At 35.0% G+C, this 27,862-nt stretch overlaps 1 protein-coding gene across 6 annotated transcripts in view; it reads left to right on the top strand.

The window, feature by feature from the left end:
• The window catches only part of KLHL13 (kelch like family member 13), a 203,595-nt gene that overhangs the window by 162,903 nt on the left and 12,830 nt on the right, over positions 1–27,862 (top strand). For all 6 annotated transcript variants that reach the window (XM_037004865.2, XM_037004866.2, XM_017656621.3 and 3 more), the window contains 4 exons: positions 7,121–7,262; positions 17,633–17,765; positions 18,305–18,501; positions 26,794–27,589. In XM_037004865.2, the coding sequence (XP_036860760.1) occupies positions 7,121–7,262; positions 17,633–17,765; positions 18,305–18,501; positions 26,794–27,589 (1,268 nt within the window). The remainder of the gene's footprint in view (positions 1–7,120; positions 7,263–17,632; positions 17,766–18,304; positions 18,502–26,793; positions 27,590–27,862) is intronic.

Below are 27,862 nucleotides of genomic sequence, written 5' to 3' on the forward strand. Positions count from 1 at the left end.
TCCACTACCACTTGGGTGCTCTCTCACCTTGTATAGCTTCTTAAGGCAAGGGGGATTCCGCTTAATATAGCAGGTATGGCATCAGTATTTAGAAATCCATTCTTTTGCTTACTCTTTGAATTCTACTTCAGGTATCTATCAATCATCTATCTATCATCTATCTATCTATCTATCTATCTATCTATCTATCTATCTATCTATATCTATCTATCATCTATATCTATCGATCTATCCATCTATCAATCTGTCCATCATTGACCTATCATCTATCAGTCATCTCCCTCTATTTATCTGTCATCTTTCATCAAATTATTAATAGGAAACATGAAGAGTGAGAAATAGTATATAACCAAGTTTCTAAACAGAAGAATTTTCTGGTCTAGATGCATGAGACTTCATCTAGTTTAATTAGTACATGGATTTTAAAAGATGAAGGAAGGCTAAAGTCTTGAAATATGGTAAGTAAAGGAAGCAAACAGTAATTTTAAGGGTTTTCAGGGACAGGATTGAGATATTCAGTGCAAATGCTTTATGGTTTGGATAATTAACTTTCATCCGGGTAGAGTTATCTGATGGAGTATCATTTGTCATTCCATTTGTTTAGCCCAATTCCCTCATCTGTGTCATAGTACTATTTCTGTGATTGTGATGGGTGACCAGACTCATGGTGAGGCCTTATACTCTTACGAGCTTTAGTTCCTTGTCTTTAAAATGGGATTGTTATGAGGATTAAGTAGCATAGAGAACGTGTCTGGCACAATGCCTAGTACATAGCAGGTGCTGGGTAAACAATCATATTCCTATGTTAAAACTGCCATCAGCTATTTATTAATGTAATTTTATTTTAAATGTGATGGATATATGCATTTAAAGAAGCTTCTTTACTTTGGAAAATCATTTTACAGTCTGACCCTCAATCACCTTGAACTTGATTTTCTCTTCTGTGGACTCTGGTATTGCTGCAACAGAAAAGAAAGCCTTGGAAAGATTAGTAGCTATTTTATATCTATGCCAATGATTTCCATTAGTGAAGTCACTGCAAGGTGACAATAATGTACTTACATTCAATTCATTAAAAAATACAGATAACTAACCAAAGTTTATCTTTCTTGATTCCTCTCAGGCAAGAACCTCATTAAGAGATACATTCTCCATAGCTTCTTAAACAGCAATTAATTCACGCCTTATTGAGAGAAGTTGCTATGATATTTATAATTTCCTTGTGTAATGATACTGCAAATGACATTTTAGTTGGGACATATCTTTCAACATTTTAAGATGCAGGTTTTTTCCCCTCTTTCTTTTAATGAAAATACCAGGCTTATTTTGTACATATCAACTTATTTAATAAGTTGGAAATTTTCTTTCTGATTTTTAAAAAATACCTTCCCTCTTTTTTTCTTAAGAGAAGTTGAGAGAGTGAGAGAAAGTGTGTGTGTGTGTGTGTGTGTGTGTGTGTGTGTGTGTGTGTGTATCATTCAGTTTTGGGGAGGAGTGAAGAAGGAGAGTTAAAATCCTAAATTCTGTGAAGTAGGAAGGTTATTAATGTCTTTAGAATTCAATACAGTATGCCTACTTTGAATCTTTTGAAATATCAATGACAAATGACTTCTACCATCTTAAGTTTTTAATTTATTTCTCAAGGGTAGAAGGAAATACCTTGGCAGATTTAGCCCTCAAATTCAAATGAGTATGAGAACAGGTGGTTAAATTTCTCCTCCACCTGCCATGCAACTTTAACACAAGAAATGTTTCATTTAGCAAATGCTGCTGCTAGCAAATACTTCTCTGTTTCAGAACAGAAAAAACAAATGGAGCAATACTTCTTTGAAGAAAATCTTTTTCTTGATTCACTTTTTAAATTGTGAATGTGAGAAATACACATTTTGTTTTACTGGGGGATGGCTGGTGGAAAGCATGAGTCAGTGCCTTGATTAACTGACCAATTTGTTGTATATTATACCATTCATGGCTTTTATGTTTCTTTTGTTTTATTATTGTGGCTGTTCTTGCATACCAACACACTGGCACTGACTTTCAGTTGTGATAATCTTATTACCCTGAGAAATTACAATGTTTGTATAATGCTTTAGACACTAACTCAGAAACCCCTAGTCTTTTGTTATGGTGGAATTATGTGATTTGAACATATTGTTAGGTGTAACCACTTTGTCGTGTAATGGTCACAGACAAAAAGAAGTTTTATGAAACTAATTGGGAACTGAATAGGGAAATGTTAAAGATGTTGTTCGTATACTTTTACCTTTTTTGCTTTTCTCTGATTCATTTATTTTTCCCTTCTGAAATTAAAAACAATATAGGAAAATAAAGAGAACAGTTTGACAACTATTCTGAGAGTCTTGGGCAGTGCATTTTTCTGCAAGTACATATATTCTATGAGCATCTTTTATTCACAACAGTGTTAATGTGGTGTAAGCAAGAAGTTAACATGCCAGGGCATGGGTTGGCACATATAATACCTCTGCTGAGAAAAATCAAGTGTTTCAGGTGTTTTCATACTACTGATTTCAAAAAGTACTAAAATATCCCCTTTTCCTTGAAAATGATATTTGACCTCACCTGGTTTTCTGTATAACATGAACTGGTGCTTGCAGTGCTAGAAACTATGAGATTGAGACACACGTTTTAGAATTTATCAAGCTTTTTTAACGCAATTTTTTCAAACACAAAAGTACTGGTTTCAGTGGATTTTAGGGGGGCTTGGTAGGGAGATTGATGAATGTTGGAAAACTACTTAAGGCTTTGAAGTCAAATTATGCAATTGTAAGATACTCTTCCCTTCCCCATATAGCATACCAACGATCCTGATTGCTGTAGCGACTTCTAAAAGTGCACAGTTTTTTTATAGAATGTCTACCAAACTATTACCTCACAGAACTGTTCATTGTAGAAAACATATTTGAACCAGATTGACAGAGCCCTCTTGCTGCAGCCCACGCACCAGGTCTTACATGTAATACACCATTGTCATGTGTTCACTTTTAAAAGAAAAAAATTTGTCCATTTGATTTTCAAATTGCCATTAAAAAGTCAGTTTGGGGAAACAGTGCCATGTAGACAGCAAAATAATACATTTTGTTTGCACTAGCAATTTTGAAAGTGTATCTTCCAGTCTACTCTTAGATAAGTTTACAGGTTTAAAGATGAAGTCCTTGCTTAAATTTGCATATTCGGGAATACTAATGAGGTTGAATATTTTTCTCTCCATTAACCATTTGTACTTGCATCTTTATGAATTATGTGCTCATATCATTTACACATTTCCCTTGGGGGTAATTTTTAAAATATGGAAATTTTTGAGGCAAGAGCCTAATGTTGACATCAGCCTGTTAACATATGACAATTGCTTTGACTTTCTATTTCTTTTGTCTTCAAAAAATAGTGCAAAGAAATACCATAGTCTGTGTATGTTCATTTCAGTTGTTGACCACCTTTGCAATGTGTTCAGCAAAACGATCAGACAGTGCCTCTTCTCTATCTCTATCATAATGCTCTTCGAAAAAGTAATGGTTCTCTCTGAGCAAGCACAGTTGACTGATTCATGTACGCTTCATGAAAGATTGCTTTTGTGCTCTGTGGTTGGCCGTTGTTTGGAAAATGAGATGTGTCCACTGGTAGTGGGATAGGCGGGAGTGGAATGGTAGTAACATACAGACGTTGTGGGAAGATTTGATTTTTAGACAGAAAATTGATTAGCACAATGTCTCCCATGAATAATTTTACAGCGTTCCTGAAATGGGACTATTTGGGCAGGATTTGCTTGAGTCTCAGTTACCATGTAAAAGTGAATCCAAATGACAATTGTGAACCAGAATTAAGCAGAATTGTTATTCTTATGTGAGTTTAGATAGAACAAAAGCTTTCTTGTATAATTGTCTTATAAATTTCAAAGCCATTATCTACTTATCTACTGTAAACACTTGATTTTTCAAATTTGTTGGGCAGGAGGAGAGCCAAGGTATTTCATTGTTAGGTAGTCTTGGACAAGTTAGTGGTAATTAGTAATCCTACTGTTTGCTACTGCCAACATTGCTCAGGGAGTCAACCCTAGGACGGGAAAGTTATTTAGAACATGAAATTACTTTAGAAAAATTTTCCTGAGTGGGTTAATCCCTCTCTATTAGGGTTTCTCAACCTTGGCATTTCTCAACCTATTTGCCTGAGTACATCTTCGACGTGGAGAAGTTTCCTGCAGATTGCAGGGTGTTTAGTAGCCTCCCAATAGATGACAGTAACACCACTCCCCACTCCCTCCCAGCCACACTAAAAAAATGTCTCCAGACATTGCCAAACAGAGGAGGGGGGTGAAAAATCTCCTTGTACCCCCTCCTCCTGTGAGAACCACTGGTCTTAATACTGCTTTTAACCATATTGCTTGGGAAAATCCCTTAAGATTAAAAACATGTTATTTGTTTTTAGAATTCCACAGATAATCATTTCTTTAAGGCTACTTTGATATTATTGTGGCCTGTTGTTCACAGAGAGGTTTCACGTCCTTGGAAGAGCAATGTTCTTCACATCCACTCAGTATACTTCAAGAAAAGGAGATGGAAAAGAATATTGAATCTGCTGAGGAGGATGGCATGACATGTACTGCTGCAGAAATAATAGGGAGTGCTCGGAATGTTAAAAAGTCAAAAGATGTTGATAAAAAGTCTTGAAGAAAGAAGACAAGTAGTGATTCTACAACATCTTACTATGCTGATGGACAGTGACTGTAATGGGGTTTGTGGGGGGGACTTGGTGAAGGGGGACCCTAGTAAACATAATGTTCTTCATGTAATTGTAGATTAATGATAAACAAACAAACAAAAAAGTCATGAAGAAGATGATTTTAGCGAAGTTGTCTTCAGCTTTTGAAGTAATTAATTAAAAAGCAAGCCTTATTATCTTGCTAAGAAAAGGCTACATTTTCCTATTCTGCTTTTCAATTTTAAGAGCAAGAGGCAAATGACAAGTAAACAAGTTGTTTTCTGTAGTGTAGTCAAAAAAAAAAAAAAGAAAACACCAAAATTGTTTTCCAGGATATGTCATAAGCACAATGTGGTTTCAGCTTTACTCCTGCGCCTTTTACATCTGTGGTCCTATAAAAATGATAATTGATGGTCATTTAAAGCACTGCACTATAAAGAAATACCTTTGGAATGATCCACAGACATGAGACTGTATTCATTCAGATGCCTTATATTAAACTTTTAATGTGCCAGGTTCTGTGCAGAGGATACAGAAAATAGTAATATGTTCTGATTGACTATTGCATTAAAATAATTCTGAATGAATGGAAATTTTCTGGTTGGGGATACTAATCACCATCAATCTATTTCCCACTTTTCCAATTGAATCTGTAATTTTTAATGTCTGTATAAAAAAGTCTGTGTGAGTGTATCTATATTTCATGTTTATAATCTAATTATTTTTAAAGCTATTTCTGAAACTAGGGGAAAGCTATATTCATTTTCCTTTATGCTTGTTAAAATTTTATTTAAATTATTCTCTTTATTAAATATCCATGAGAGTTGAATAAAACATGGTCATATTTTATTAATTCATTTTTGGTTATGCTATGGCTCTAATATAATTAAGAAGAATTGATGTCACCCTTAAGGCTGGGATTTTTGCTAATTATTATGGAATTTAAACCTAGGAATTTTTGAAACCACTGATGTCAGAATTCAAAAAGCAGAATCTTTATTAAAAGCCTGATATTTTCTTAAACCTTTTTATTTTTTAAAACTGATAACTTAGATTATAGGTATGGTAGGGAAAAAAGTGAAATCTTTCTGATATTGGATAGACCAGAGTTAGGCATGCAAATAATTCAACATTTAGGAAGTTAAACAGGAAAAATACTGAGTTCTAGCATTTGAAAATCCATTTTTCCTAATGTCCATTTTATCAGTTTACAGCATGAATGCACAAAGCCATTAGAGCCATGGGCTCCCTGCTCTTAGGCAGGCGATTCAGAGACAGTTTTAACAATATGTACCTAAGGAAACACAAGTAAAGTCAGCCTACTCTAAGTAATAAAGAAAGGTTGTACCAAGATGGCCAATTTTTAAAAAGTGTCACCTAAGAGGCCCTTTAACTATGAAATATTTTGCCAGATTCTCTATGACCTGTTGGCCACAGGTTCTTCAGTCCTTTTTACGGGCCCTGAGCAATTATTAGTCTAATATATGCATGGGCATAGCACTTATTATAATTATTATTCATGCCTTTGAAAAGATGGAGATATCATCTTTTGTATTGTATTATATTGTACATATTGTACATATACCAAAATACTGAAACACTAGACTGTTATTTTGCCTAAATAATCCCAAACTGGTAAGTAAGAGATAGTGCTAAAAAAAGAAGTTGTTTTATGTGTAAAATGTTTGTTCAGTTGGGGTTTATTAGAACTATAACTAATGACAGAAGAGGAAGTAATTGTATTAATATACCACAGTTAATCTTTGACTTTTAATAATGGAATTTGTGGAGTTTGGAATCAGACTAGATTTAGATTCAAATCCTGGCCCACCTACTTTGATAACTTTGTGATCTTAGGTATGTATTTTAACTTTCTGTATGTAGCTCATTTTCCCTACTTTAAGTAAAAAAGAGGTAGTAATAGCATCAGATTGTTTTAAGGGTTATATAAGATCAGGTGTGTAAATTCCTTGGCAGGTACCTGATACACAGTGAATATTCGATGAATGATAGCTCTTATTTTTAACTTTCTAAAATTAGGTATTCCAAAGTAATTTTAACTATGAATAACACAATTTCGTGCTCTTGCTGCCTAAATAGTATGATACTAAAAGCAATTACTGTGGCACTAAAAGTGAAAAAATTCCTTTGTGATTACAGTTGTACGCAAGCAAGCTTTTAGGCTGATTTCTCAGTTCTCATGTATCTTTTCTGACTGTGGAAAGCCTTTTACAAATACACATGTCTCTTCTATGATGCAGAATGGTATGAGCCTAAAATACAGTGAAACAAAATTCAGTGTATTCTGTAGTCACATGATTAGCACTACTATTTCCCTGAATAATCTCATTGTGAATTATATATCAAGTTTTACTTTGCCTTTCTTTCTCATTTGAAAAAATTTCAGATCTCTAGTGGAAGAGGAAGACCAACACATGAAATTGTCCCTCGGAAGCAGCGAAATGGGCCTCTCATCCCATTTGCAGTCTTCCAAGGCAGGAACCACACGCATCTTTACCAGCAATACCCACAGTTCTGTGGTGTTACAGGTAATTTAAGCTGTACATTTGGTAGCATTTACATGGCTTTAAAAACCACCCAGGGGTTTTGTGGTGTGGGGTGCTGATACTAGGGAAGGTTGTGTGTTTTTGTGGACAGAGGTGTATGGGAACACTGTACTTCCAGCTCAGTTTTACTGTGACTGAAAGTTGCTCTAAAAAATTTAATTTTATAAATTAAATTTTTTTTTAAAAAAAGCAAACACCAGATGAGGAAAAGGTTTCCTGATGTTAAAAAAAATCCCCAGAGTTGATTCTTTGTTTTGTTTGTGTAAAGAAAGCCTTGCTATCATGTCGCTGTCTTACACAATGTTATATTGGCAACATTGACTTTCCATTTCCTCTCTGCCAAGGTAAATATCATAAGTTCCCACACTAAATTCTTTAGTTCATCACTCACAACCTATTTTACTATCACCTTTATCTTAGTTCTAAAGATCGTATTTGGTGTCTCGACTCGCATTGGCAATCTTCGGGGCATGGAAGTAGGGGTGAGGATGCAGGATTGCAAACACGCTGATAGATGTAAGAGGTAATAACTGACATCAAAGGAGAGGATAGAAAAATGATAGAAAGCCAAAAGAACAAAAAAACCTGCCATGTGGAGCTCTTTAACATAAGGATAAGGGGTCCAAGTATTTCTGACCATTGTGGGCACTCCTTGACGTCTGTGGACTTTGCTGCATTAGACGGCAATATAATACTGGATGTCCATAAATGTCTTTAGGTATAGTTAAATTAGATCCATGTTCTCTGCCTAGTAAGATAAGGAAAAGAAATGTTTCTAAATGTATTTTTAAAAGAAATCTCCTTAGGTGAATTTCACATATATATCCCTAGTCAAGAGCCGTTATGTTAAAGCAGCATGTAAAGTATATAGCATTCTGAGAGAAGAGGCTTATATTTGCTGCATGGCTCTGCTGTGTCATATAGTTTTCTGGGTTTTATTAGTCTTTATCTCCAAAATGTGAGTCTTGACTAGGAGAGCTCTCAGTTCTCTTCTAGTTTGCATCTGTGATTCAGTGCAGTCACATTTTCCCAATGTTTTGGTTTCTCACAGGAGCTGGGTTTTAGGATTCATTGTCCTCTGTGTGTATTAACAAGGGAAATGTGATGGTCAGGAAAGAATCTGTCCATCTTGTGGCATCTAATACTACAAAAATGGTGTAATTGTTGATGTTTTAAGGCTATGGGAGGAGAGAATGAGGGATCAAGTAGATAAGAAAAGCATGAGAGTAAGAGGTTTTTGGTTATATTAAAATATTCTCTCTAAAGAAAAGAGACCTAATTACCTCTCTGCTATACTTCTGCCTATCCATGTCCATAGTCATGGATTAAAGCCAATTTTTGTGGTCCTGATAATTTTTCAAATTTACTTTAAACCAAATAGTGAAAGCCACTGCAGTGCAGTGAAAGAGATTTAGGGCAGTGGTCCTCATTTTGGTGTATATCAGGATCACAAGGAGGAGGACTTGTTAAAACAGGGAGGAAGGGAGGATCTGAGTCCTACCCCAGAGTTTCTGAATCTCATTTTTTTATGGGCTCCCAAGAGATGCTGCAGGTCCAGGGAACATACTTTTAGAACCTTGTTCTAGAGATAGGGTTTTTCTTCCACCATAAAGTTCAAGAGAGATGGCCTCTCTCTTCCTCCGTGTATTCCTAAGTTACTGTAATAATGGGGAAACATTGGAAGTAGCTTACATATCCACCAAAAGTGAAATGATTTCCTAAATTATGTTGCAGCACAGCTATGTAATACTGTGCAGTCACCAAAAAGAGTGAGGTAGATCTGCATGTATTGAGTAGAAAGAATATATTAAATGAAAAAAGTACCAAGACAAATGTGGCATAGCCATACAATGGAATATTATTCAGCTATATAAAGGAATGAAGTACTGATATATGCTACAACATGGTTGAACCATAAAACATTATGCTGAGAGAAAGACAAGTACCAAATGATTTCATTCATTTGTGGGGTATAACAACAAAGCAAAACTGAAGGAACAAAACAGCAGCAGACTCAGAGACTCCAAGAAGGGACTAGCAGTTACCAAAGGGGAGGGGTGGGGGAGAATGGGTGGGAAGGGAGGGAGAAGGATATTAAGGGGCATTATAATTGGCACACATAATATAGGTAGGTCACAAGGAAGGCAGTATAGCATGGAGAAGACCAGTAGTGACTCTATAGCATCTTACTACGCTGATGAACAGTGACTGCAGTGGGGAAGGGTGAGGACTTCATAATATGGGTGAATGTTGAAATCGCAGTGTTGCTTGTGTGAAACCTTCATAAGACTGTGTATCAGTGATACCTTACTAAGAAAAAAAGGTCGGAGGGAGAAACATTATGCTGAGTGAAAGGAACCAGAAACCAAAGACCGCATTTTGTATGATCCCATTCATACAAAACGGCCAGAATAAAGAAATCTATAGAGATAGAAAGTAGATTAATGGCTGTTTAGAGTTAGAGAAAATGCGAGGATTCAGGGGTGATAGCTGAAGGGTATAGGGTTTCTTTTGGAGATGGTGAAAGTACCCTAAAATTCACTGTGGATATGGTTTCACATATTATCTGTGTATATACTAAAACTACTGAATACTGCACTTTCAATAGATGAATTGTATGGTATGTTATATATCAATAAAGCTGTTAAGATTTTCTAGATTTGTTGCATAAAATTGCTATTATTTCTTCTGAAAACAGTTGGTAGAATTCACCAGTGGAAATCCAGTTTTATTGTAGACCTATGGCTATTCAGGTTATTTATTTCTTCTAGAGTAATCTTTATTAGCTTGTGTCTTTCAAGAAATTTGTCCAACTGAGTTTTCAAATTTATTGGCAAGCTATTGTTCATATTTCCTTATTATCCTTTTAATAGCTATATAATCTCTAGTGATACCACCTCTCTTGATCCTGGTATTGGTAATTTGTGTTTTCTCTCTCTTTTTTCCTTATCAGTCGGGCTAAAGTTTTATCAGATGTATGGATTTTCTCAAAGAACCAGCATTTTGGTGTTATTGTCTTTTCTGTATTTTTCTGTTTTCTATTGCATTAATTTCTACTCTGATCTTTATTTCCATTCTCTGGCTTAATTTGGGATTAATTTGTTCTAATATTTCTAGTTTCTTAAGGGGGAAGCTGAGCTCCTTCATCAGACTGATAATAAATATTCTTAGTTCTGAAATTTATTTTATGTGATATTATATTCATGGCAGCTTTCATTTAACTTGTGTTAGCTTGGCATATCTTTTGCCATCTTTTTATAGCTTTTAAAAACTAGCATATAACAAAATTAATTTTTTTATCAGTCTACATATTTATAAGTTTTAACAAATATATTGTTTTATGTAATCAGTGCCACAATTATGATACTGGACTATTCTATTACTCCAACATACTCTGTTGTTACCTGTTTGTGGTCAAACCCATCCCCACCTCTAAACCCTGGATAGTACTGATCTGTTTCCTGTGATTGTCATTTTGTCTTTTTGAGACTATCATATAAATGGCATCATACAGTCTATAAGCTTTTGAGATTGGCTTCTTTTATTTTGTCTAATATACTTGATATCCATTCACTTTATTGTATGTATCAATAGTTTGCTCCTTTTTATTGTTGAGCGGCATTCCATGGTATAGAACTTTGTGGGGTCTCTTTTCCATGCTCCTTTGTCTCCGTCATCTCCCTAGTACTTCCCAATGCCCTAGGGCTCTCTTATTGATCCTGTGGCCTTAAAGCTGGAGTTTTATTATTCTGCTCTGCTGTACACTTACCACTACTGAACCAACATTCTGTCCAAATGCAGACAGGTATTTACTGGAGAACTATTGCAACTCCTCCAACCAAAGATGAAGATTTCTTTCCATCAGAGTTTTAGGCATTTGCCATCCCACTGTCACCACTGTCACTATTGCCACCTTGGAATTGCCTGGGAATTGGGTTCAAGAGAGCAGAAGGGGGGGGAATGTAAAATGGATTTTCTTCACTCTCTCTGAGCTTTAAGAATCCCCTTTCTTGCTCTTCCAGCTAGAAATAGAGCTTTCTTTGTCTGCACCCAGATGCCTACTTTCGTGTTACACGGTGCCTTAAGTCCAGGCTCAGATGTAATGGGAGGAAAAAGTAGGAGGTAGGGTGGAGGGCTCACCATCAGTTTGGAGGTACTTTGCAAACATTCTGATTTTCTTCCCCAATTCTGCTATCATTAACATATTTTTCATTTACTTTTAAGCTTTGTGAGGTGGAACCAGAGAAGCATTTATTCTAGGGAAACCTTTTTCCTAGTACTGAGGCAAATCCTTTTGAGTGCTCTTCCTAAGGCCCCAGAATTATAAGGTCTCCACTTCCATGGTTTGAATAAGAACTATTCCCAGCCTTGGTAAGACTTGGAGAGTGTTCCTCGTGTTCCTTCTAGGTTGTTCTTTCCTAGACAAATGCACTTATCAGGACTCACCTGAATACTTGAAGGGGACTGTTTTTAGCTCTACTCTCTTTGCAGAGCTCTCCTCTTGTATTCTGCCCTACAAACCAAGTCGTTTCAACCTCCCTAGACTCAACCAGGGAAGAATGCTGGGCTTCGATTGGGATCCCACTCCCCGTACCTTTGTTTGGGATCTCCAGGCAATAAGCAATCATGGGGCTCGTCTAACTTGTTTCTCATCTTTCATAGATCCTTCTCTTACACCAGTTGGACTATTTTTTTGTTTCATATATTTTGTCTGGTTTTCAGTTGTTTCAAGAGGTAAGGTAAATCCACTCGCTGTTACTTCATCTGCTCTGGAAACAGAAATTTACAGAATATAATTAAACACTAAATTGGGCACCCAGACTAACTGTGCTTTACTATTGTAGAGATTTGGTTAGGGATAGCTTTACAAAGGAGGTAAAATTTGAGTTAGGCCTTGAAGGAGGGAGGACATTCTTTGTGAAAATGATGGCATCAATAAAGGTACTAGAAAAGATGTAGGCTTGGGTTTTTACCAATGAGACAGTCTGAACAACAACCTGATAATACGGGTCAGAGTCCTTAGGGAAATAATGAAAAATAAAGTTGAACAGTTGAGTTGGGGCCAGCCTTTAAAGTCTTATATTGTGATATAATGCAGTGATGGAAAGCCATTAAAAGTTTTTAAACGCTAAGCAGGGCTATATGATGATAGCAAGTTTAATTAATATTAATATAAACTTTTATATCCAGTCTGTATATCATTTCCCTTAAACATTCTTCTGTTCCTTTTCTGTCCTGTCAATTAAGTGAAGAGCAGCCTTATAAAAACATGGCAATGGCATTGTTTTGATCAAATATATTACATTTACTTAAAGATTGGAGTAAACCCATTCCTTAACCTTTTCCTCTTTAGTTCCTTCATCTCTGTTCATAAAACATTTTCTATTAATAATTTCTATTGATCTCAGGATGCATTTCCTTTTTACTCTACTTCCTCTTCAAAATTATAGTAATCAAAACTCGATTGAATATGCTAGTAACTTATTTCCAGTGTAGAGGTTAGTGGAAAGATTTGCTTACCAGAAGTCTTTTTAATACCTGAGAGTACTGATCTAGCGTTTTTCATAACATTATATTTAATTTGAAAGCTTTTGATAGCCAATCAACTTTTGTTATAAATTATTTGTAGCTCATCTGGTTTCTATATTATACTTGTGTAATGTCAGCACATATCCTCGTCCATTTTAATAGGACTGTTTTAAAATTTATCAAGCTCATTTAAAATGTTTTGGTCCTTCAGAGTATTACATATGTGCCTCTTTCTGCTTAATTGTATTTGAAGGTTTGATACATTGGGTAAGTTTAGTACAGAAAGAGAAAAACCTTCTTTTAAATTTTGTGGGGTTTTTACCCCAAAAATATGTGAAGAAGAAGAAAAAGAGAAGATATAGGAGATTTATAGAAGGGGAAAAGGGAAACATTGGGTAAAGAAATTGAGAACAGTCAGCAATTCCCTCATAAATGGAACCCAAAGCCCAGAAGGAATAGAAAACTAGAAAACTAAGATAAGGATTGGGGTAGAAAGAGGTTGAGTTAAAAGAAATAGAAACCCTTTTAAAGATGCTCTAAAAGACTAATTGGAAACTTTGAGCAATTTTGCATAAAGCAGAGCTGTATTAGTGTATAGTGGACTAGTATACAGCAATAGACAACAAAGCTTATGAAATTCTAACAAGAAGAATGAGTCAATATAAACCTGGTGGAAGAAAATGGTTTTATAATAAAAGGACACATTTTAAGTGTGCAGGGTATCTTTGAGATTTTTCCTAGCGTTAAATAGGGGAGAAGATTTACAAGAGGGAAAGCAAAAAGTAGGTATGTAGAGGGCAGATGGGAATTGTGGAGAGTGGTCTACCCCCTTTTCTTTTAATATGTGCGTTCTTAATGAGATTAAACTATAAAGCTGTTTAGAGAAATGGTTGTCTTCTGCTATAAAGCAAAGTATGTTATAGAAGGAACTTTAGCTTCTTTTCTCTTTAGACAGAGCCGGGATAGACAGATAACGACATGCAAACAAGATATTTAGAATCTATGAAAACAATCAGAATTGACAGATCTTATTTGGATAAAGAGCAATAATCAGAAATAAAATTGGCAAATGTGGAATTGGATAATGGAATTATCCATTTATGCATTTGCAAATAAGGGTGGTGAAATGTATAGAAAGGGAAACTACATGACGTGAAAATGAATGCAAAACCTCACAAAAGCAGACACTTCGCCAAGGGTAGATAAATCAAGCATAGAATATAAGATACTCGGAATATGATAAAAAGTGGTCTAGGAATCTCAGCGTCCTTTCTTTGGGGACTCCAGATTATACTGAGAAAGGTTAGAGGATTTTCATAAGGATAGTAGTGCAAAGGGAAGCAAAATAATGAAGTTTGTGGAGTGGGTATAAAAGCTCCTGGTATCTTAGGTGAACTGTCCAGATTTTGAGGATTAAGTACATACCTCAGCAAGCAGTTTTGATGGGATATGGACCAGATGAGAAATGACACAGATAATGATACAGGAAGCATTAGCCATATATTTTTTTCAAAGGGAAAAAGAAAGAATAATAAGTAGTAGGAATGGATCCTCCTGACATTACTCAATTCCGAGGAGAAAATAATTGTAGAAATATTTTAAAAACAAGGCAAGCTAACAAATGAGCCATGAAGGTTTTGGAACTTTTTTAGTGAAAGAAAATAACTGATCGGATACAATCATTGCTTTCGACTGAATAAGCCCTGATTGCCTTGCAGAAATCTACATGTATCTTAGAGAAGAAGATCTAAAAATATTTTGAAGAATAAAAATAAAAGCAGCATACAGTACCTAATCTCGTCTCATTGGTGTCTTGACATCTCTTTTTTTGCCAGTACCCAAGGTATATTAAATTTCTCAAGATAAACCATGTTTTAACTAGCTAATTGCTATTAAAACTTTAAAAGTACACTGAGAAGGGACTGGTGGTTACCACAGGGAAGGGGTTGGAATGGGTGGTCGGAGAGGGAGAGGCGGGTACAGGGGTACAGAAATGCTCAATTGTAATGTAGGTTGATCATGGGGATGGTAGTACAGCATGGAGAATACAGCCAGTGATTCTGTAGCATCTTTCTATGTTGACAGATAGTAGCTGTACTAGTGGGAGGGGAGGACTTAATAATATGGGTAACTGTTGAACCACTGTGTTATATACTTGAAACTAATGTAAGATTGTATATCAATAAAAAAATTAATTTAAAAAATAAAAAAGTACATATTCTTCAAATGAACAATTCCACTTGTGAGAGTATGTCCCACAGATCCAGTCTCATGAATAAGTATATGTACAAGGAGGTTCACTGCAGCATTGTTTGTAATGGCAAATTTGAGAGACAACCAGGGAAGTCTGGGTGAATAATTTATGTTTTGCCCACACTATGGAATACTATGCATCCACTATAAAGAATGAGGGTGCTTTGTATATACTGAGATAGGAGCTATCTATGTTATGTGCTCCAGTGAATTTTTAAAATGCAGAACAGTATGTGTACTATCCCTCTTAAAAAAAATCCCGTATACATTCAAATAAAAGGTAGATTTAGTGTATAGCCTGGAAGTAGACATAATAAACTGCTAACAGTAGTTGTTCCTAGTAAGTAGAAGAAGTGGAGCTTTAGTTCCCAATTTATATCCTTCTACATTTTTACAACAAGTAGCTATTTAATTTTTTTAACCTGAAATTTGTCAGAGGGAGGAAAAAAGCCAAGCCCTTGGGAGCCAACATTTTCTCCCAAACCCTGGTTCAATTTCTCTTCTCTCATCTCAGCCTTTACAGTTTACCACAGATAAGCACTGTAGGCCAAGTTCATTTTCTCACTGGGAGAGGTCTCACAAATAAAGTTCATGGTTGCTAGTTACAAAATTAAAATTTTGTAATTTAATTACAGAAATTAAACTTCTGCCCAATGTGACTACACGGTTTTAAAATACCAAGTGGTGGCTTCTGAGTAAAATCTGGTTTGTTTGTTCATGCATTAATTGAAGATTCATTAAGTGCCAACTGTGTGTCAAGCACTGAAGAATTCAAACATGCTAGTCCCTCAACTGTTCTAGCTAATGGCTCCCCCCTTCTCAGTGCTTAAGGCTCCCATCCCCACCCCAGTGGTCACATTCAGTACTTCCCAAAGTTCACCTACATTTGAAAGGTAAGCCCTTTAAATTCATTGCACTTTAGATTCACTATAAGAATTTTCAGAGCGACTTCTTGCCTCTACATGAGAATATTCCCCTAAAACTGACGTCTCTTTTTACCTCTACATTTCTGAATAACAGGGACAGGAGATGATTTAGCAATGGAAAATGGAAAATATCAAGGGTGGTGGGATTTAATGTTTGTGTTTATAAAGGAAAAGGGGCATTTGTGAAAGATGTGATATTTATGAATGAAAACATATGTCAATCACTGTTGGAGAAAGAAAAATATGATACATAATTCTGTTCTAAAGTATATGTATAATGTATAAATATTTTTGGAATAAAAATATTTATATTTCTCTCCAGAGAGAAAGTGGCTGGATCACATTATCTCTTTGAAGTTCCAGTTCTGCAGATTCAAGCATTTTCTTTAAAAAGCAATTTAAAAATTATGATGAGAAGATGTTTAGACTGAGATTTATATTATACATATGTGTAGGATCAATATTTCTAAAACTGCATTCTTCAGTGTGTCATGCCTTTTGCTTCTTAACTCCATAAAAAACAACTTTAAATAAAAGTTTTATTTGGGGTCATTAAAATATGAAGGGGATAGTATAATCCTTGCTATTGGTTTTTGCTGTATTATATTCTTATTTCATATTACTAGAAAGTAATTTGTGTGAGCATCTTCATGATTTCTTATAACAGTACATTTCTACTTGAGAAATTACAGATGTAGTCTTGCCAAAAATCTTCATTTTTGAGCTTCATTATTAAACTGCATATTATTTCCTTCTCATGCATTTTACCAGCCTGTTAGAATCTTAAAATGTTTCATTGTCCCAAGAGTAGAGCCAAAAAACAACTGCCCATTTGTCATTGGCTGGGAACACCAAGGGAGTGGGTGGAAGAGCTGAGGAACAGGCCTTCTTATCACCAGAGCCTTGGCCCTCCTCTGAACTGTGGTGTTAGCCTATTAATTCTCCACTAAATTTTAGGCATTTGGGGACAATTATGTCTTGTGTTGGAGCTCCCTGGGCTCTTCTTACCAAAGATAATTCAATTCTAAACTTGAAACATGAAAGATAATTGGTCAAACAGTAACAATGTACTAAGTAAAAGGATATCAAAGATAATTCCTAACTCAAAGATATGGAAAAATGTAGTTGGTAGGAAGGAACTCCTATCTTGCAGTTAACACAGATACTCTTCTGTTCCTTTTCTTTCTCAAAAAAAAAAGAAAGTAAAAATACAAGGTGCCTCAGTAAAGCACTATGAAAGCACTATTATTTTATTTTTATGGAAAGGAATGTTAGTCCAACGCTCTAATTCTGCATGTTGGAAAACAAAAGTGGAGGGAAAAAAGGAAAACAGAAGTGTTTTTTCTAAAACAGGCTAAAAGCCAATGTTTGTATAAATAAGCGAATGTACATATTCTTACCTTATTTGTTCTTAATCTAAATTAGTCTTAATTTTATCTTTCTACTACAGTGAATTAAATATACATCGTCACATATCAAACAAGCTGTTTGGTTATTTTCTTCTTCTGAGTGATTATTCTGTTGGCTTTATGTCCCAAATAGGTCACACAGACACACATTAATATGTAAATGGAACTTTAGCATGCAGAGGTTTGTACACCCACTTTACCTTGATAAGTGGCTCAACTCATGTTCTTGTGGTAGGGCTTTGACCAGCTTCGACTTGAGGGATTGCTTTGTGATGTGACCCTAATGCCAGGTGACACAGATGATGCCTTCCCTGTGCATAGAGTCATGATGGCCTCTGCTAGCGATTACTTCAAGGCTATGTTCACAGGTAGGTTGCCCCTTAAACTCTGCATCTACTCTAAAACAGTATGAAATTTATGTGTTTAAATCTTTTCATTTCTAAAGTGATATTTCGTTCTTTTGGTATTTGTTGTTACCAGAAGAAATGGTTTCAAGAGGAATATATACCCAATACATGTGGTTGTAGGTGGCGCTTCTTTAGTTTGGGAAATGGATGTACCTTTTTCATAGTTCTGTCCACCTTTATTTCACAGCTCTTTTTCAGACACATAGATGAATGGGCCATCAGAGAGTCTGGGTCCCGCTAGCACAATCAATCTTTAATCCATCAAAAGATATGAAGTGACAGGAGAACATTTGGGAAGCACTGCATCATATATGAACTCCAAAGACATATTCTTTTTTAAGTGTACTCCTTTAACTGTAAAATATGCAGAAGCCTGACTCTGACACAAACACTTACACAAAATAAAACTTTTCCTTGGTTTTATTGCATCTAATTAGCAGCAGAAGTTTGACCTTAATTAAATTATCCACCTTCATTTAATTGATGTCTTTTTATTTAAGGTGGAATGAAAGAACAAGACTTAATGTGCATTAAGCTTCATGGTGTGAGCAAAGTCGGTTTAAGGAAAATTATTGATTTTATTTATACTGCAAAGCTTTCTCTTAATATGGACAACCTTCAAGACACACTGGAAGCTGCCAGTTTTCTACAGATCCTGCCTGTTTTGGACTTCTGCAAAGTATTTCTCATATCTGGGGTAAGACATTTCCAAATCTTCAAATCTCTTCCTGCATATACTCTGATGTAGCTTGTTTGGAGTAGACTCGAAACTGTTGTGTTGATACGTGAAACTTTGGCCATTAGAGAGCGGCGTCTTGTGGTGTGTGATCTAGAAGCAAGTTTAGAGGAAAGTAGTACAGGCATGTTAATACAAAACAGAATCATTTAATACAATTAATAAAAGCCTTCTGTCTAATCCAATGACATCAGACAATCATAGTGATTGATAATGATATGGACCTTAACCTGTTAATGTTATATATTTTCTGGTTTTATTCACCTTAATGATTTTATACAAGCAGCCTTCTTAAATGGAATTCTGTAGATATACAACTTGAGCTTGTAGAAATCTTTTGAAATAGGTGCAGTAATGTTTTTTTCTTCCTTTAAATGTAGGACCTGGGTCTTGAGAAGAACTAATGCCTATGTGTAAAACCTAAAAAGATATAAATTGTGATTCCATGGAAACACATCACGCACTGAATTGTTTTTAGTGTTTTTTAGTAGATAAGAGGGGTCACAACTACCAATCAGTGAACTACTTAGCAATCAGCCAGTTCCTGAAGACAGTGCCTTATTTTAGCTGAGAGCCTTAAATTTTACTTTGGGGAAGCAAAATGTCTTGCTTGCAAAAAAATATTACCAAGAAGATTTCTAGAGCTTACATAGTTTGCTTTTGTGATTAAAAATTATGGCAATAGTAAATTTTGATATATTTTCTCATTTATTATATTTATTATGAACTCATACCAATTTTCATATTGGTAAATAATTGCTTAGTCCTTTAAAAATTACATTTACTAAAATTGGAGCCCTGTCTTAAAAACCCTGCATTTCAAGAGAACATATCCTTAATGATTTTTTAATAAGCTACTCTTTATCTTATAAAGTCAGCCAACAGCTTATTTAACTGGACTATTGAAAGTGTGTTTTGCTTATTTCCATTTTAAAGTACTCAGACTACTGTCTTATAATTCCTTATGAACTGTTAAACTAACTGCTGTTTTTAAAGGTTTTATGGCAGCATGGTTATAGTGCTGACTCGTATTGTCCTCTTCTCTATGGCACAAATAGCCCAAGTGATGTTTATTTCCCATGTTGCTGCTTGTCACCATTACTGCATCTGAGGGCTAAATTTCATTTTAATTTAATTATACAAGGCTCTTCCCCTCAGAAGCTATAAGCATCTTTCCTCCATTTGTATGCCATTGACATCATATAACAACTTCATCTCAAGGAAGAAATCAATTGTACTGAATGTATTTTTAATGTATCAAGTCTAATAATTAATTTAGTAATAAATGCTTACATTTATAGACTCTTAACACTGATCTTAGCTTTACATTGATATTAGCATCACATGGTCATTCTGAGCCAAACCAGGTACAGTATTGTGATTTCTTTGGAACTAATCATTAATAATAGACATTGTTGACCTATCCTCTAATACCAAAATTTAGTACATAGAGCTTTAGATATTTGGCTGCTGTCAGTTTGTTTACCTGAAAGAAAAGGACCAATATGGATAAAGCACAGTTTATGAAAAGTTAGTAAAGTATACAATTATCAAAATAACAATATTAGAAAATAATTTTGTTCTAGAGAACTCTATTTAAAGCAAGTTTATTTAGAGATGATACTACCATAATTTTGCAATATTAACAAATTTCCTGTAATTAGAATGTTACTAGTTCTTTAACATATTTGAAACATTTATTATAAGTGTATGTTTTAGGGCTTTGAGAATGTCTTTGTTTTTATAAACACTTAATACTGTCTTAAAGATTATATTCTTCATTCCTAGTATCCTCTGCAGACATCCTAAAACCATTTCTAATGGAGAAGAGGCTTGTCCCTGACAAAGCTTACTCATGGTATAGTTTACTCCTGCCTTTCTTGGTTTCAGAACTTTCTTGCCTATGAGCTTCGAGGAAACCTCTTTTCTTAGCACAATTCTATTTACTTCTCTTTCATCTTGTTTGCTGAGGATACATCTGTGTGATTTTACTGCGGAAACCTTCACTCTCAGAATCCATGATACTTTTTGAGGAAAGCTGGCAGGTTATTAGTTCAAGGATTGTGTAAAATACAAGTTTTCCTTTGTCCTTCTTTCATGCACTCCATTTCTGAGTGAAACATTCAGCCTTACCCTATTTATTTCCCCTTTCCTTCTGAGCAATCAAGTCAGTCAGGAAAAGCACTAGCGCTGGGTGCCTTTCCCACTTAGGAAAACTCAAAGTGTCAAGATGGTGTATTTTTCAAAGGTAGATTTGTTTTCAGTTCTCCCACAAGCAAAGTTATTATAGATGATTAAAGAAAAACCAATCTCATATTTTAAAAATTGTGTGCCTAAACCAATCATTTGGAGGAACTAGATTTATATTTTTCATGATATTGTGTGATTATAGTTTACATAACCAAAAACACTACTTGTGTTTGAGTTTTTAGAATGAAAAATTAGTTTCAAAGGCAATTTTGTTCTATCCCATTCTTAATCATCTGTGTGGATGAAAAGGGCAGTGGTACATATAACACAACACAACAAATGGCCCACAAAGCATTTCTACATTAGTTTTGAATGATAATTTTAAATACAATAATAAAGCCATACTTGCCTTTGGTGGTATAGAAACATCAGTTTTATTCTTTTTTTCTTTTGGTATCGTTAATGTACAATTACTTGAATAACATTATGGTTACTAGACTTCCCCTGTAACAAGTCACCCCCACATACCCCATTACCATCACTGTCCATCAGCGTAGTAAGATGCTATAAAGTCACTACTTGTCTTCTCTGTATATAACATCAGTCTTTTTCTAACAGAATATCAGGCTCAGTAGAACAAGAGCCACTCCCCTCCTAACTTTGCCATCCTTTTCGGTAATAGTGCTCTCTTAGGATGGTAATTAGTATTATAGTTTATAGGACCTGGCACTTTTGTTCTTGCCATGTTATTTTCTTGGTAGTTGTGGAAAAGAGAATTATTGAAATGACTATAAAAAGATGACAGTGAAAGACAGAAAGCAGAGCAGGTATAATTTTCTGTAGAACTAAAAACATTTACTTTCATTTATCATGGAGATAATGGGAAATTACCTTTGTTTCGTTATATACCAATAAAAATTATATTAGTTTTGTCCTTATGACATTGCATAACTACAGCATGCTAAATACCATCCAGCCATTCTGTGATTTACAAACAGGCTGTAGTTAAATTTTTTTAAATCATTTGTTTGCTGTTTAGAATTTGAAGCATCTAGCATTTGCCCCACAGAATTACTGTTATGGAGGATTACAGGCTAGCCCCCCAAACCTGATTTAATATAAGGCTGCTGAAATAGGACATTTGCAATTGAACTGGAGATGTTACAAATTAAATATACAATTATACGAAATAAACAAACCAGAATGAAGGTGAGCGAGAAACCGTTTTCTTTTATATAAAAGCATATTTAATCAGAGAATGAAAATGCGCCTTAGCCTTGGTGATACTCTTTCTTTAAACTCATTTTTTAAAAGTTGTGTTTCTTTTTCTCCTTGATACAAGCATATCATTGGTTCCATCTCTACATTTATTATCATTGATTGGGGTGAGGAGCTTACAGTGAAATGTAGAGAAATTTTGTTCAGGTGACGGGGTAGTGAAGAGGTGGAGATGGTGGAAAACAAAGGAGATGCATATGTGGGAGAGAGGCAAAAGGCAGAGGAAAGGGGTTCTCTAAAGGGAAAACGGAAGGGACTCAGAAGTTCTTGGAAAAGACTTTTGCTGTTAGGTGATGATATCAGCAGCAAGCTTTGGGAATGTTCTTCTTGACATAAGAATTTCCTGTACAGTAAACAAATTTCCATTCCTTATTTAATCTAAATTGGATTCATCCATAAAAATTAACAAAGCAGTCATTTCAGAATTTTTTTTTTGCCTTTGGGGAGGTTTAATGCAAATCAGAGAAAAAGTGTATAGATAATTTTATAATGAACCAACTGTTTTCCTCTTCCCAAACCAATCTTGACTTCTTATTGTCGAGGTTGACACTCAGCAAGTACTACCCAAATACCAGTTGTTTATGGTTGGTTGAGCATCTATTCTGATTAGTTGGTACCCGTACTGTGTGGTTTTTAAATATTCTAAATATTATCCCTGCCTATAACTTTAAACACCCAATTCTTGCCCATCTGCCATCTGGGACTCTGTAGGGAATGAAGAGGCACAGCCTGGGCTTAAACTAATTCATTCCTCCATAACCATAATAATAATAATGTCTAATATTGCATCCAATAAAGGAAATGCATTCAAAGTACAAAGGAAAAAGAAAATTGGAGTTCCCAAGCTGGAGACACCATCAGTAGTCACCTCAAATGACATTTAGAATCTGAAGAGAGACAAAAATTGAGAGAGAAAGCTTTTGTATTTTAGTCATCCCTTTATTCTTCTTAACAAAGGTCTCTTCCCTGTATCCTGCAATGTTCTCACCTGTTGAAGGAGGCCCGGGAAAAGATGGCTATTATAGCCCCCACCCACTAAAGTAGTTTGTATGATTTATCCCCAGTCTGTTTTTGTTGCCATGGTCTCTCTCTTGGCATTGGTTATACTTGATGCCAGGCTGTCATTTTAATAAACTACATAGCACCAGGCAGAATTTAGTGCATTGAGTGTCTGAGGAGTCCCCCGAAATTTGCCAGCTAATTTCTTAATCTTTACAGTTCCCTTGAAAGTACAAAAGAAGATCTTCATTTGCTTTTTCTTAATTTTATTTTTTCCTTAATGGGAATTTATTTGTATAAGACACTGATCTTCAACAAAATAACATCACAGATTTCTGATGAAACCTATCATTAAAATACCAAGTTATGTTAATGATAATGTTTGTGTGCATCGGGTGTGATTTAAAAAATTTGAAATACCACTTTGAAAATTATGATGCTTGGAACTGCATTTAGTGTGACCATGAAGGTTGTTTGATTAAAATACAATAATTATAATAATTTATATCAAGGAAACTTAAATGTGTACTTGATTATCTTAAAAACAGTTTTATTGGTTCTCATAAGTGGTTGAGAAATTTTGTCCTCTTTTGCTTGTCTGTCATTTAAAAATGCTAATAGAATTATTACTTCTGTAATAACTCTGGAATTTTGGCCAGGTTATATGTTCTGATGAAATTAGAGTTCTTTCTATTTGTGAGTTTTTTTTAAATAAACCATCAAATTCATATTTTATATTTTCAAAATGTATTATATACATGAAATTCATTATATGTTATGTGACTGCACATGTCCATTATTTAAATACTGTCTAGGCTAAATGTTTAGGTATATGCTAGTTGAAGCGCATTTGTGAATCATGACTGAGATAAGTTGAAATGACCTATAATTGAATGCTCTGTATTTTTCCAAAAATTGTTTACCATTATTCCATCATTTTGATCAACTTATATTGTTAACTGTTATTCTAGGCTTTGTTTCTATAATCCCTATATTCTACAATTCATTTTTTATCTTTCAGTACATGTACTTCATAAAAATTAATTTCCTATTATGTATTTTTCTTATCTGAGTTTCATTTTAAAATTAATAAGGTTCTAGTAATTATCTATGTTAATTCAACATGTATTCTATTTTTAGTTGTATCTATAACCACATCTTTAATTTTTTTATTGCTGTTAATCATAGTATTTAACCTTTGTTTTACAACCACAGCGTTGTAGCTGTTGTACATAAGCTACAGAAATTATTTAGTCCTTCTATCAAAAAGATAACAATTCAGAAGGTTATGAAACACCATTCTCTGAAAATTTTTAAGAAAAGAATAGGCAACTACCTGTATTGACAGGGCGGTCTGTCAAGGTCTTTTTCAGTCCTGTGCATCTGTATCTGACTGTACTGATGTATAGAAGGTATTTACCAAATGCCTTTAAATAAAAGGTACTTTCTTATTCTGTTAATTTAATAATTGTTTTCTTATTGGATGAAGTTAAAGAGGGAAAAGGGAAAAGCACTAAATACCTTGACCGTATTTTTAAATTATACAGTTTGGTTTCTAATCTTTAATCCTGGCTTATTTTAAATGCTACAAATTTAGATTTAAATTTGGTGTCTAACAATTGATGACACCATTTTGCCTATTTAAAGTATCAAGTATCCATTTTTTGTTGTTTCTATTTGTATTCTTATCAATAATAATGAGGATCTGCATACTTAGGAGTTATTTTTGCATAGTCATCTAGTTTTGCTTACCCGTAGTAGTAAATGTGTTCCACAGTGCAAATTACCCTTGCTCTACGCAATGCGCTATTTCTCACTTGCCTCAGAAAGTGAATATGTTACCCCAAACAGTAATTCCTTCCACCCAAAATGATTTGGATAATTGGGTATTAATTTTAATTTCATTTACACAACCTAAAATTTTATAAGATACCAAATTGCCACTCCGAAAATCGGATTAAAGTGGACTTTTTATTAACCGCATTAGAAATTCAAGGTATTGAACAGTGTTAAACTATGTATTTCCAAAGGCTCATACTTTGTTAATGTATTTTTCCTAGTTATTTTGTGTTGCGATTATATTTTAGGTAATTTTTTACATATAGCTATTCAGTGTAATAAGCAATTAAAAATTGCTGGTGATTTCTGCAAAGCAAGTCAGCTAGCTGCTTAAAAGAGTTGAAATTCTTCTTGAGTAATAAATCTATGAAAATAGCCTTGTGTGTGTGTATGAGAGCTTTCAGTGGTATTATATCTCAACTGGGCTTTTATTTCCACAGAGGGCTAATTATTTTAGTTTCATTTCAGGTCTTTTTTTTTCATTTCAGCTTTTAAGTAAAAAAGATAATAGAATGATTAGCCAATTTTTTCTTAATCGTCTTCCAATCTGTTAGCAATGCAGTTGTATCAGTGAGATTTGTGTGACATTTGTGAACACACACACACAACAAATTTAAGAAAAGTCATTTGAGTCATTTGCCTATCACCTGTCTCTTTTTGTACACACATATATGGACATTTGTAGGGTAGGCTTGTCTTTGGGATTTATTCCTTGCATAGTATTTGCTGATATGATTTGCCTATTTTCACTTGACCAGTTTACTTGACCAATCAGTTCTTAAAGTAGTCAAAAGAGCTCTTGCTAAAGAGGCCTCTCCATAACTTCTTTCCTTTTGCTGGGGAAATTTTTCTGGGCTCCTCTTGACTCCAGCGGAGCTTGAGTAGGCTGGGAGTAAGAGAGTGGCTGAGGAACTCTACATTGCAAGCCGTCATGATAACCAGAATTACATGAGTAATTTGATATAGACACACCCATTCCAGCCTTCACAAAAGTGATTCATTTCCTTATATTTCCAGATAAATAATGTGGAAAATAACTTCACCCTAGGAAATATTGCCCTATTAAATTATCCTCACTATGTATAAGCAATAACTTTTGAAGGACTCAAAATGAATCATTGTAACAAATGATGACTGTTTACATAAAAGAGAACGCTAGGGATCCCATATTAGAGATTTTCTGTTTGTGGGTTTGCTAACTGCGTTACTTCTAAGAATCATGACTAAGAGAACTGGACTTTTAAGAAAAGTGGACTGACAGAGGGAAGGCAGTACAGCACTGAGAAGACAAGTAATGACTCTGTAGCATCTTAGTACACTGATGGAAAGTGACTGCAATGGGGTGTGGGGGGGCACTTGAGAATATGGGTGACTGTAGTCACCACAGTGTTGCTCATGTGAAACCTTGGTAAGATTGTATATAAATGATACCTTAATAAAAAAGAAAGAGAGAGAGAGAGAGAGAGAGAGAGAGAGAGAGAGAGAGAGAGAGGAAAGGAAGGAAGGAAGGAAGGAAGGAAGGAAGGAAAGAAGGAAAGAAGGAAGGAAGGAAGGAAGGAAGGAAGGAAGGAATGAACTAACTAACGAAGGAAGGAACGAAGGAAGAAAAGTGGACTGAGACAAACCATAATGAATAACCCTCTATTTTTCCAAAATTTCCACTTTTTGGGAGGGAGCACACATTTTTGAATTGTTTCTTGGAGTAACTTCTAACCTACTAACTGATTTTCTTTTAGCTGCTTTTCTACTGAATTAGGTAAAGGTGGTTTGTGAATTCTCTTTAGATCATTAATTTACTTATGTAAGAATCTTCATTTGCATCTATATGGACAATAAACATAATTTATTCTAGAACATTCTAGTAAATTTTTGAACAGGTATTTATGTTATCCAGATATAAGTGTCATGAAAGTAGTTGTGTTTTAATTTTTCTTATTGGCTGAATAGGTCACTTTAGACAATTGTGTCGAAGTTGGGCGGATCGCCAACACCTACAATCTGACAGAAGTGGATAAATATGTTAACAGTTTCGTCTTGAAGAATTTTCCTGCATTGCTGAGCACGGGGGAGTTCTTGAAACTCCCTTTTGAGCGTCTTGCCTTTGTGCTTTCTAGTAATAGCCTTAAGCATTGCACTGAACTTGAGCTTTTTAAGGCTACCTGTCGCTGGCTACGCCTGGAAGAACCTCGGATGGACTTTGCTGCAAAATTAATGAAGAACATACGATTTCCACTGATGACACCACAGGAGCTCATTAATTATGTGCAAACCGTGGATTTCATGAGAACTGACAATACTTGTGTGAATCTCCTTTTGGAAGCCAGCAATTACCAAATGATGCCATATATGCAGCCAGTTATGCAGTCAGACAGGACTGCCATTCGGTCTGACACCACTCATTTGGTTACCCTAGGAGGAGTGCTGAGGCAGCAGCTGGTTGTCAGCAAGGAATTGCGCATGTATGATGAAAAGGCCCATGAATGGAAATCGTTAGCCCCCATGGATGCCCCAAGGTACCAGCATGGCATTGCCGTCATTGGAAATTTCCTCTACGTCGTTGGTGGACAGAGTAATTATGACACAAAAGGAAAAACGGCAGTTGATACAGTGTTTAGATTTGATCCTCGATACAATAAATGGATGCAAGTTGCATCTTTAAATGAAAAGCGCACCTTCTTCCACCTAAGTGCCCTCAAAGGATATCTGTATGCAGTCGGTGGGCGAAATGCAGCTGGTGAACTGCGTAAGTGTGTGCATTTATATTAAGCATAGAGACTGGTTTCTTTACCCCCAAATTCTTGTTGAATCATTAAATAATCAGTTCTGTAAAATTGAAGGCATAAAAATGTAGCTAAGATTTCGTTTTAAACTGTTTTTCTTAGAAAATATCAGACAATCTGTATGCCTAATCTGGGCATATATTTTTGGCATAGTATAAATTATATCTTATAAATACATCAGTATGTGGCAGAATATTTTATTTGTGCAGTATATTGGTTTTCAACTTGAAGGTTCA

This window comes from Manis javanica, chromosome X (genome assembly GCF_040802235.1).
Source record: "Manis javanica isolate MJ-LG chromosome X, MJ_LKY, whole genome shotgun sequence".
NCBI classification, from domain to species: domain Eukaryota; kingdom Metazoa; phylum Chordata; class Mammalia; order Pholidota; family Manidae; genus Manis; species Manis javanica.